Below are 12,739 nucleotides of genomic sequence, written 5' to 3'. Positions count from 1 at the left end.
AACTAGGTCACAGATAATTCACAAAGAGAAATTCACGTATGTTCTCGGTCTAATGGTTGAGAAACACCTTATCTGGGAAGCAGGGCTTTTGAGTCCTGAGTTCCAGAATCCTGGACTGACCAGAAGCAAATTCTAGCCCTGACTCTGATATTCTTCAGTGCTCAGTGGGTAGTGGGCATAGATGTTTTTAAAGAGCGCAACATAAACCCAGTCAGAAAAGGGAGCAAGGCTGTTAGGTACTAAACTTTTTGTTTATTTTTAAATTTTAGATCGTGAACGTTCATATACAGATATAGAATACATACAAGATACCTTTGTGTCTTCTACCCAGATTAAACAAATGTTTATACCTGTCATATTTGCTTCCGACATCTAAAGCCCCCCTCTCCTCCCATTCTATCTTATTCCCCTCTCTAGAGATAACCATTTTAATGAAATTGGTATGTATGCTTCACATGCCTATTTTTCTACTTTTACTACACACATATATACCTGTAAACAACATGATATGTTCTGTTTTGAAAGTTTTTATCCAAACAGGGTATTATATGTATTATTTTTTTTTAAATCACTATTTAGTATATTTTTCAATAGTTTTTTACATGACAGTATGATGAACACATCTGTTTACTTAACTGACACCGTTCTCAATCAAGTGTGCAACTGGACTTCCCAGAAACATCTTTTAGGTTTGTGTGTTTAAGCTGTTTTCTGGATGCATGTGTAAGTTATTTTGTCACTGTTTCTTTCCCCACTCAACAATGTGCTTTTAATTTATTGATATTGATGGGGCGCCTGGGTGGCTCTGTCGGTTGAGCGTCTGACTTCGGCTCAGGTCATATCTCACAGCTTGTGAGTTCGAGCCCCACGTTGGGCGCTGTGTTGACAGCTCAGAGCCTGGAGTCTGCTTCAGTATGTGTCTTCTCTCTCTCTGCCCCTCCCTTGCTCATGCTCTGTCTTTCTCTCTCTCAAGAATAAATAAAACATTAAAAATTTTTTTAATTTATTGATATTGAAACATATTGACATAGATCAACTATTTTAACATCTATGCAGCAACCTACTATATTGATATACTACAGTTCATCCATTCCCCTAAGTTGTTTTAAATGTTTTCACAATGGCTACAATAAACATCTTCATATGTGTTTTCTTGTGCCCAAGTGTTCTTTAAAAGGTACATCTAGAATCACTGGGTCATAAGATGTGCGCATTTTCAACTTTGCTAGATATGACCAAAGTGCTTTCCAATTTTATGCTCTGCTCTCTCATGCCAGTCAGTGTATAAAAGTACTCATTTCTCTGCACCCTCGCCAACTTCAGGCTTTTAAGTTTTGCAATCTGATGAATGTGAAATATCTCATTATTTTAATTTGCTTTTCCTCATTTACTAATGTAGTTGAACATCTTTTCATATATTTATTGACCATATGGTTTTCTATTCTCTGAATTCCTATTCATATTCCTTGACTACTTGTCTTTTCCTCTCTTCTCTCTCGATACACACACATACACATGCGTACATATATGAAATGTATTCATTTATATATATTATTAGGAATGTTCATCCTTTGTCGGTTATTAAACTCAGCTATTTCTGTCACTCATCACAAAATTTATTCCCTGTGCTTATTCACAAGAACTTCTTTAAAATTGTCTGTCTCTTTTCTCTGAAAAAGCATGTCTCAAAGTGTCACTTCCATGTGACAGAATATTTAATTTTCACACCATCTCCACCCAAAGCTTGTTTATTAATAACTGGTATTAATAGCACGTGTAACGTGGAGGCTCTTAATGTGAGGGGATCACACTTAGCCTAAGCTAAAAATTCAGAGAGACAGAAAGGGAGAGGGTGGCAGAAAGAAGGGGGCACGCATGCAAAGATACGAGAAACAAGAGGAGTGGGGAAAAGACGGAAAGAAAAAGGATTTGAGAGTGCACCAAAAGAGAATAAAGAAGGGTAAGCAGAAAAGAGTGATAGAATGAAAGTGGAGAATACTGTAGCCAAAGGAGAAATCACAGGAAGAAATGTAAAAGCAAAGATATTTACTGCTGGAGGTTGGAGACAGATGGGAATGTGGAAAACAGATAAGCTGCCAGGAGAGATCACAGACCCAGGCCCTCTCCTCGTGGCCATCCTTCCCCTCTCCACAGCCCATCTCTACCTCGTACCTGACAACTCTGCTGCGTGCCCATCTGCATCTCCATACTCAAATTCCAGAGTGGGGCAGTCCACAGAGCCCTGTAATGGAGAAGTCTTTGCAGTAACTTGGGAAGAGAGATGAACAAGGAAATTATACTCTCATTTAATCTTCTTCCTCTCCTGAAGTCCAACATTAGATCAGGGAGGCAGCGAGGAGAGTCCCTTCTGGGCCTCTAATCCAAGAGGTACCCTCCTCCAAGCCAAAATACTAGGCTCAGTGCAGGGCGGGGCTGAAGATTCCTACATAGAATCAGAAACTCTGAGTAAAGGGCTAGGATCGTGAACAGATATGAAAGCTATGAAATCTGTGCCTGTATCTGACCTACATAAACACAGAGCAGAAGAGCATCTAGCTGATCTCTAGAAAAATGAGATGGACAAAAACAAAAGAGGTGAGCTGGATTCTAATTTTAGCCCACTGTCATTAGCCCACTGTATGATTTTGGCAGATCTCGTTCTTTGGATCATAGTTCCTCATTTATAAAAGGAGGTCCCTCAGCTGTATGTTCCACAACTTCAGGATTTTCAAATAAGGTAGTATTTCTACTCCACGTTATATTAAAGCTAGATTTCATATGCTGCTGTAGGTATAATGTTATAATCCTATATAAAAAATATTTTAATGTAATCCCATACCCTAACCTCTCTAAGCATTTTGGAGTATTTCCTACCAGTATACATTAATATATATAAGTTAAAAATTTTTGAATCTCAAAAAAATATTATTTTGAATCTCATCCATCACATATGGCAATCTTAAACAAGTTACTTAATCTCCCTGTGCCTCAGTGTGGTATAAAAAATGTATTTGGTTTTTGCCCTCGGTTCCAGGCACAGAGCTCCTATAGGAGTGTCTATAATTTAAAAGCCCCTGTCAACAATACTAAGAGTTTATGCTAGTGAGGTGATTGCTGGTGAGCCTTTCAGAGTTTCAAAGGAAGGACTGGCCCCACCTCCAGAGAGGGGAGGAGGCTGAAGATTAAGTTCAACTACCGACCAATGGTTTAATCAACCAACTGAGCCAGCCCCTATGCCAATGGTTTAAACAACCATGCCTAGGTAATGAAACCCCATGTAAAAGCCCTGAAACAATGGGGTTTGGGCACACCAAAGTGCTAGGAGGGTGGTACCCAGAGGGCGTGGAAGCTCTGCACCATCCTACCCCCACATCTTGTCTTTGCCTCTCCTCATTCTTGAATTGCATCCTTTATATTAAAATTGTAATCATAAGCAGAGCAGTTTTTTGTTTTTTTTTTTAATTCTGTGAGTCATTGTTGCAAATTATGGAATCAGGAGATGGCAGCGGGTGGGTTGGGTGGGGGTGGTCATGGAACCTCTGAGTTTGCAGTTGGCCAGGTATAGTGCTTGTAGCCCCGGGGCCCCAGGTGTGGCTGGCATCTGAAGTAGGGACAGTCTTACGGAACCGGAACCGAGCCTTTAACTTGTGAGGTTTGTGCTAACTACAGATAGTATCAGAACTGAACTGGTGTCAGGGAATTATTGGAAAATGACATGCTCAGTTTTCTCATCTGTAAAATGAGGATAATTCATAGGGTCATTATAAGCACTAGATGAATGAATAGAGGAAAAAGCACTTAGCACACTACCTAGCACTTGGTAGCACTATGTAGGTGGTTATACTACTTAGGATTTTATTTACTGTACTTACAATATTAATATTATAGTATTAGGCATTTTTATATTACATATATAAATAATATATAACAATATAATATTATATTAATATTATATTAAAAGGCACTTTCTCATATTATGACTATCATTTTAAACAGCTAAGTGTACAGCAAAGTGGGCAGATAACTAACCAGTTTACTTAACCAGTTCTCTATTGTTTTTATTTATTTTTTATTTTTTTTTAAATGTTCATTTATTTTTGAGACAGAGACAGAGCAAGAACAGGGGAGGGTCAGAGAGAAGGAGACACAGAATCCGAAGCAGGCTCCAGGCTCTGAGCTGTTACCACAGAGCCCGACATGGGGCTCGAACTCACAGACCATGAGATCATGACCTGAGCCAAAGTTGGAGGCTCAACCGACTGAGCCACCCAGGCGCCCCAACCAGTTCTCTATTGTTGATCATATAAGTTGTTTTTAATTTTTCTTTACTATAAACATAAAGTTGTAATACACCTATAAATTTTTTCATATTTAGGATCTTTCCTAAGGATAGATTCGTTTTTTGTTTTCCAAAACCACTTTATCAATTTACACTGCCAACAATGCAAATCATGTTTAAATCCATTATTGCAAATATTTCCAAATACTTCTGGGTTACAGAAACCAGTAAGGAAAAAAAAAAAAAGGTGGAGGGTGGGAATGACACAAGGTAGTTGAGGTTTTATTCTGATTAACAGAGACTTAAAAACCTTTTTAAAAATATATATTTCAAAAAAGAACAGTTTAATATCCCAAAATGAGGACACAATTTTAGAATAAGAGTTATTAAAAGTAATGCTTTTTGAAGTTTTTTGCTTGTAAATCAAAGAATAAATAAATTTTACATGTTCCAACACACACACAAAACCAGAACAAAAGTTTTTAAAAATAATACCATTACTATGTGATTTAGATTTTATTATTCTATTTCTTTTAAAAAATGTTGGTCTCAACTCACAGTTTGAAAAATACTGTTTTAAATTGCATACATCCTGCGGTGGGGCCCAGGGCCAGCATCCCAATGACAAGATGTTGCATGTCCCCTGCTATGATGTGATAAGAAGGGCAGTCACCACTCTGGTCTTCCACGTGAAAGCCCAAAACCTTGCCTTATGTCAGACAGACTCTGGATGAGGTTCACTGAGAAATTCTCACAGCCCAGAGGAGGTTCAGAAGAACTGCTATGGGTGAGGCGGGGGCTGGCCAGACCAGACCAGGCCTGAGAAGAACTCCAAGGAACAGAGCCTTGCATGAGTCAATGGACCAGTGCTGCTTCCATGGTTTGGCTAAGGCACTGTGGAAACCTGAAAGGCTGGCATCAGGGGAAACTGAGCGAGGGGTACAGGAACCCTCTATACCACCTCTGCAACTTTTCTATAAACCTAAAATCCCTCCAAAGTAAAAAGTTTAGTCTAAATAAATACATAAATCACATACATCCTTATTTTATTTATTTAGTAAGCTCTTCACCCAACATGTGGCTTAAACTCATGACTCTGAGATCAAGATTTGCATGTTCTACCAACAGAGCTTGCCAGATGCCCCAAATTGAACACACTCTTTAAATTTATTGCATTGAACTACATTTTATGAAAAACTTACTTCATTGCCCTGAATTTTCCTCCTCTTGCCACAAACCAGTAAAATTTTGTCAAGGAATTTGGGAACCAATTAAACCAGGGAATCTGGCTGAAAGAGGCCTGAGGTGACTCATTTGGTTAAGAGCTTTCTTTTTCTTTTAAATTTTTAAAAATGTTTATTTATTTACTTATTTATTTTGAGAGAGAGCTTGGACACAGGTGGGGAGGGACAGAGAGAGAGGGAGAGGGGCAGAGAGAGGGACAGAATCCCAAGCAGGCTCCTTTCTGTCAGTGTAGAGGCTGGGCTCAATCTCTCAAACCATGAGATCATGACATGAGTGGATATCAAGAGTCAGACGTTTAACTGACTGAGCCACCCAGGCACCCCAAGAATCTTAGTAAGCAAACAATTATTCTCTAGCTTCCTATTTTCGTTGGGACCGTTGGGAGTGGGTAGGTCAACCAGTGTCCCCTACAGGCACAGTGATGGATGAGGAGGCTCTCTTGAATTGTGCCAACAGTAATTCTCTTCCAGTAATCCTTTAGAAGCCCAAGGTGGTGGTTGGGGGGGGGGGCGGATAAACCATCTCCCCCGAGGACTGTCTCTCACAGGAAAGCAAAAGGAGGGAAGGAAGGAAAGGCAGATAGTCATCTGAGTCTGGGAATGTACTGACAGGTAAAAAGCAGCTTTCCTGCTGCAGTGGAAGGTGGAGGAAAGCTAATCTTTCCAGCTAGCCTTTTGGCAGGCAATGAGCCCAGATGGAGAGGATCACTGCAGTTGTCCGTTTCCGTGCATAAAAAGTACAGCTGCAGACAACCAGGAGGTAAAACTGTGGGGCAGGTGGAAAGCTCTGAGTCTCTGGATACTGGACTCAGTGGCAAAAGGAAAGTACTATCAGAGTCCTTTCCCTGATGGGAGACTTCATAGGCAGGGAAAAGCCCTCCTACGTCAGGAGTTTTAATTCTCCCAAAGAACATATCATTCTGAAGCTGATTATTTTATTTACTTGCATATTGTCTCTCCACCCTGGCTAGAATGTTTGCGCCACAGAAAAAGACCTTGTTTTGTTCACTATTGTATCCGTAGCACCTAAACAGTGCTGGGCATGTAGAAAGGACTCAATAATTTTTGAAATAATGAATGGCCCACCCTCTTCTCCCCCCCCCCCAAAAAAAAACACATTTAAGCAAAAACAATGTCGCCTTGGGGGAAGGAGGTACAGGGTGTTCTAAAAGGCCAGATTCATAGTGAGGCAGGGAGGGAGATGATGTGGACAGAACCCTCATCTAGCCAGACAGCAGAGCTGAGCTCTGTCTCTGAAAGGGGGTGTGATTTTGGACTAGTCTTTTCATCTCCACTTCTCTCTTTTAAAAAAATGGGAGGGATTCCTACTTTTCTGTATCAAAACGAAAAACCTACATGAAATCCCTCTGGAAGCTGCGAGGTACTATTCAAACGGTAAACCGACTGGGACAAGAAAGACCTGGCTTCTAGTACCAGGTCTGGCCCTATGAGCTGCTATGTACTGACCAATTACATGGCCTGTGCCTGCACTGAATTAAACATCTGACATTCAATTATCTCATTTGACTTTATCTCAACCTTCTGAGGTAGGTAGCATTAACCTCATTTACCGAAGAAGGAGCTGGAGCTCAGAGAGGCTTGGCAATTTGCCAAAAGTCACACAGAGAGTAAGTGATAGGGCTAGGATTCAAAACCTGGTCTGGATGACCCCAAAGCGCGGTGCTCCTGGCCACTATGCCAGATGCGTGATCTTGGGCAAGTGACTTCTGTCTCTTACTTCTGGAAGAGAAAGGGCTAAAGCAGATGATCTCTACAGTCCCTTTCACACCTGACGTTTTGGGGTCTATCCTCTTGATACCCACTCAGATCCAATTCTACTCTTGGCTAGTTAATGGACACTGGCTGCATGAGGCAGTCGGAGACTAATAATTCACTCCTTTCATCCTCCCAGTTAGGATTCCTTTTCAGAAGACGAGGAGGTAACCCAAACATTCATATTCCTATCTGTGGGTTTGTATCCTGAGCAGTTCCATCCACTCCCTCCGGTACAGCCCCGGCCTGAAGCCTGTCGTTGACCCTTACGGGTAGGGGTCCTGATGTCCGTGGAAGGCACTCCCTAAACAGCCTGCCAACACACGGGGGAAGGGGCCGCGCAGAAGTCACTCGGCACATCTGGATCTGCTCGCTGGCCCAGGGGTGGGAGCGTGGCTGCCCCCCACGCCGGCCCGTCTCCACTGCGGCGGAGCTCTGGCCCCTCACCCCTTCAGGCCAGTCGCTGAACCTCTCCGCGCCCGTTTCTTCCCGGAAATCTAAAACACGAATCCCCACTTCAAGGGGCTGCAGAGACTAAGTGCGATAAATATTTGAAAAGTATCAGGTATGGTCTCGATCGCGCTACATCTTCGCGTCCCCGGAGGAGAGGCCAGAAGGCTAAGAAGCCCCCGACCAGGAGACAGGCAGAGAGGGGTCAGGGGCTGCAGAGCCCAGGCTGCGGCAGACCCCGCAGACGCCCGCTCCGAGGGGCTGCCCCGAACGCGCCGGGGGCTCCGGAAGGGCAGAGGGACCGGGCCGAATCACCTCAGCCACGGCTTCCCGCCCGCGGGCGTCTCCCGGCCCCAACTGAAGCTCTCCCGGCTTCTCACCTCCGACTCCCGCCGCTGGCTTCTGAACGCTTCCCGGCCCTTGGGTGCCGTCTGCTTCCCTTTGCCGCCGCCGTTGCCGTTGCCATTGGTGGACGCGCTTCCGGCCCCGGGCGCCGCGGGGTCCTCCATGCCACCCTACTCAGCGGCTACCTCAGCCCTCCGCGATCTCTGCCCGGGTCGACCCCGCCGCCGCGCGCTGGGATCCAGGCTCCGCCCTCTCCACAGCTATTGGCTGCGGCCGCGCTCCGCAGCCCCGCCCCGCATCGCGATTGGCTGTTCGGCCGTTCCGAGCGGGACTAGGAGGAGGTGGGGGGGGCTCATTTACGGGACGTCCCCCCTCCTATTTTTTTTAAGTCCTGCCGCGTTGCTGGTAGCATTAGGCTCGGGGGTAGGCTCTCGGCATTACTTCCCGAATTCTGGGCCTAGAGGTTTGGCGGGTTATCTTTTTGCTTCTCGCTCAGCACTCACCCGCTCCCAAATAGCGACCTTTTCGGGGAGCTCTAGTCTCCGCCTCCTGCTCCACTGCAGTCTCGGTTTCCCCATTACCACAGATGTCCTATCCTAGCTCCCGCATGACGCCCCTAGTCCCGATTCAATCGCAGGGCAGGCATGGCACCGCCGGGTGGTCAGGCACACCGAAGGCGACGAGAGATTCGCCCTCTCAGATTTCTCGAGAACTTATCCCGCCTAGAGTGAGGGCTCGACTGGGAGATGGTGGGTTGAGGGGTGGGATGGGGCATTTTCACTTCAGTGAAATCGCTGGTGCCCTTCAGGGCTGCTTCTGGTCATCTGCCTTTCTCTTGTCAAGTAGGGCACCTTCCTCAAGTGTGAGCTAGGGAGAAACGTTGAATGGAGAGCAAACCCCCGTATGCTCCCTAGCACTTTCCTTCCTTCCTCTAAGATCCCTCCTGAGGGCTTGATACAAAGGAAGCTCTCTGGTCAGCCAATTTATCTAAAACGCTGTTGACAGTAAATAGTCCCCAAAAAGCAGCCTGAGGGGAATGGGTGGGATCAAAAGGATGGGACTGAGGGAATTGTTGAACTGCCACTTTGTTCCAGGCCTTGCACTTGAAACTTTCCAGATATCTTATGCTACTTCTCTCTGACAGGTTGTTTCCACTAATCCTGTATTACTGTTGAGAAAACCAGGACTCCGAGATTACTCCTCGCAGTTCCCAAGGTGTTCCATCGTGTCTAAGTGTATTTGCTGTTCTTTCTGGAAAAAACTTTCTGCTCTTCTTCTTGGCTAGCTTCTATTGTTCCATAAAGATTCTATTTCATTATTACCTCCTCTTCCAGAAAGCCATCCTTTTGACCGTTCTCAACCCGCTCCGGCTGGGTGGGTGTCATGCCAAGTCTGCTTGGATTCAAAACTCTTCTACTTTCTTTCTTTTTAAAATTTTTTTTATGTCTTTATTTTATTTTGAGAGAGAGACAGAGTGCGAGTGGGGGGAGGAGCAGAGGGAGAGGGAGACACAGAATCTGAAACAGGCTCCAGGCTCTGAGCTGTCAGCACAGAGCCGGACGGCGGGGTTCGAACTCACAAACTGTGAAGTCATGACCTGAGCCGAAGTCGAATGCTTAGCCAACTGAGGCACCCAGGCGCCCCTCTTATATTTTCTACTATATCCCCAAAGTAAGAGGCTCAAAGGAATGACTGCTCCCCCTTCCTGTATCTTATGGACAGCTCTGACCCTTTCTTAACCATATGTCTCCCTCAGAATTTACTCTGCTAGTCGGTAGGTGATGGATGAAGGCAGAGTTGAGAGCGAGAACTCCTTGGAGCTTTCTCAGTTACTTTCTCTTCTGTCCCCAACATCTCCTTACTGTACTCATGTACTGTACTTCCCTTTCCTCTCCCATTCCCACCTCTTCCCCCAACGTGGATAGAAGTTTCTTGAGAGTAGGGCCAAGTTTTGTTCATTTTGTATACCTCATATATGTATGTTTAACACAAGATTTCTGTAATAGGGACTGAAAAACTTGTGGTGGGGAGCTGTTCCATGCATTGTAGGATGTTTAGCAGAATCCCTGGCCTCTCCATAGTAGATGCCTGTAGTACCCTCCCCCAAGTTGTGACAACCAAAAGTGTCCCCAGATATGGCAAAAATGTTTCCTGAGGGGCAATATCTTCTGCAGTTGAGACCTACTGGCTTAACAGAATTGAAATGACCCGAATTTCCAAGAAAGTTCATGGCTCGAGGCCTCAACTATTTGATTTTGGAATTTTCTTTTTGGGTATAATTTGTTAAACTCTAAAAGAGTCACACTCTGCTTTAAAATTCACAACCCACGCCTAGCTCATCACTGCTGCAGTGTGGTAAACCCGCCACTGCACAACCCATTAGGGTTTCTTAATAAAAGAACTAATTATTCTATCTTCCTACTCCCAATTCCTGTCCTCCTAAGCAGTCAGAGTTCTAGGATTGATAGGCCCAGAGCTTCATCGTCTCTTTTGTGAGCTTAGTCAATCATCAGGATCCCCAAACAGTCAGTGGTGGCCAGTTTTGAGGCTTTCTTCCTTTTCCAGTGTATACCTTGGGCGAAAGAACAAAGCCTCAAGCTGGCTTCAATGGGGAGGACTGAGGATATCTCTCAAGTCCTCTCTGGCCTCTATGCAAAGCTAATTGCTAAGCCTAGAGCTCCATCTGGCTTCACTTTCAGAGAAGGGGTTTGAAAAACGGGTGTTATGGAGATTGCAAAGGATCAACACAAGAGACCTCAATCCATTATCTTCTCTACACCCTGTGGGATGGGAGACAGTGAAGATCGGACATCTGTCTGCTCATTATAGTCCCACTTTCAGAACTGGTCATAAGGAAGAAGGTATCTGGAAACAACTCCTGGAAGAAGTCGACAAGAAACCATGGATGAACTGAAAACTTTGAAATTATAGGCCATGGACTTGGTACACACTGAACTTCTTTTAGCTTATTTGTCAGCAGAGATGTGCTAGCCGTCAATACCATTGACCACGGAGGCATCCATACATACACCTGAGGGCTAATCAGTCAGGGGCTGGTCTGCAAGTTTTTCTATCTTGCAGAGATGGCTCCCGTGCTGAATTATTTTTAAATCAACACTACCACTTTTCCTTGTTCCCAAACTCAGGCATTTGGGGGCTCCTGGCAGAGGTATAAATAGGTATAATTACAAGGACTGAACATATTCCTTTCCCCATGTAAGCATGGAGGTCAGATACTTGACTAAATAGACAGCACCTATTATAGAACTTAAAAATAAGATGTAGAGGGGTGCCTGGGTGGCTCAGTCAGTTAAGCATCTGACTTCAGCTCAGGTCACAATCCCATGGTTCGTGGGTTCGAGCCCTGTGTCTGGCTCTGTGCTAACAGCTCAGAGCCTGGAGCCTGCTTTGGATTCTGTGTCCCTCTCTCTCTGGCCCTCCCCCTGCTCACGCTCTGTCTCTCTCTCAAAAATAAACAAACACTTAAAAAAACATAAGGTGCAGAAAGTTTTACAGTATCTAATTTTTTAGGGCATTGGGCAGCCCGAATGATGCAGTAGAAAAAAGACAGAATATCTTCCTCTCCCATCAATGCTGCACAGGTAGGTGTAATGAGGCAACAGGGGATTTAGGACCCTTAGACTGAGATAAGAAACTGATGTTTGTGTAGCACAGTGTGTGCCAGATTTTTAAGCAGCATTTTAAAAATTAAATCAGATCTTTAAGTCCTTACCCCAGGAGATAAGCATTACCCATTTCAAAGGCAAGAAAACCAAGGCTCTGAGTCATTATATAATATTGGTCAAATTATACAACTTGTAAATGGAAGAGCTAGTCAAGTGAGCCTGACTTAAGAGGTCCAGTCTCTTTCCACAGGACCACAGGCTAGAGAAATTGCACAGCAGTGCATAGTCAGGGCTTACCCTGTGAGTCTGAAACTAAGACCCAGGCACCCATCCTCCCATCTTTCACAGAAGAGGAGCCAAGCCCTGCTGTAGGGGGGGTGAAACCTGCCAGTGGCTCATAGGTTTCATTGCTGGCCCCTGCATTCTCCTTCGCAACTGGAGTGGCACCAGCTTTGAGCCATTACCAACTACCCAAATTGTTTTAGCCCTTAGTTTAGGTAAACACAAGTCAAAGTAGCAGAAGATTCTAAGAGGGAAGAAAACATCTTGCATACAGGAAGAACTAGTTTAATTTGTCAACTAAGAGAGGTGGCTATTAGAAAACTGGCTCAAAAATGGCCACTCTACTGGTAGTTGAGGAAGAATAGGAAGTTGGATTCGCCCTTTAGTTTCCGATTTAGTCAGGCAAAAGCTGATCTGGAAACAAATCTCTGTCCGAGTAATTTATTTCTTCCCTTTGGTTGGATGTAGTCAAGTTCTGGGTGTCAGGACCCTTTAATCCCAAACCATGGATGCTGGCATCTTGTGTTGTCCAGCTAAGGGCAGAACACAGAGGGCTTGGGGGACCTAGAACCACACTCTAGTTTCTCTATACTTTTCAACTCCCGGGGGTGATGGTTCTGAGAAAGCAGGTTCTTTACACACATAGCAGGGGGTGGGTTGGGGGAAAGATATTAGTGGAATGGCCTACCATGGAATAAGGGACCCAAGGCTAAGGCCATTCAAATATGCTATTGGTAACC

At 44.5% G+C, this 12,739-nt stretch overlaps 1 protein-coding gene across 2 annotated transcripts in view; it reads right to left on the bottom strand.

Moving 5' to 3' along the window:
- The window catches only part of STRIP2 (striatin interacting protein 2), a 47,317-nt gene extending 39,042 nt beyond the window's left edge, over positions 1-8,275 (bottom strand). For both annotated transcript variants that reach the window (XM_030308420.1, XM_030308421.1), the window contains exons 1-2: positions 8,127-8,275; positions 2,173-2,242 (exon numbers count right to left, since the gene is read on the bottom strand). In XM_030308420.1, the coding sequence (XP_030164280.1) occupies positions 2,173-2,242; positions 8,127-8,255 (199 nt within the window). In that variant the 5' untranslated portion in view covers positions 8,256-8,275. The remainder of the gene's footprint in view (positions 1-2,172; positions 2,243-8,126) is intronic.
- Positions 8,276-12,739: the final 4,464 nt, after the last annotated feature.

Source organism: Lynx canadensis, chromosome A2 (genome assembly GCF_007474595.2).
Source record: "Lynx canadensis isolate LIC74 chromosome A2, mLynCan4.pri.v2, whole genome shotgun sequence".
Taxonomy (NCBI): domain Eukaryota; kingdom Metazoa; phylum Chordata; class Mammalia; order Carnivora; family Felidae; genus Lynx; species Lynx canadensis.
This window is presented reverse-complemented; position numbering and strand designations above follow the sequence as displayed.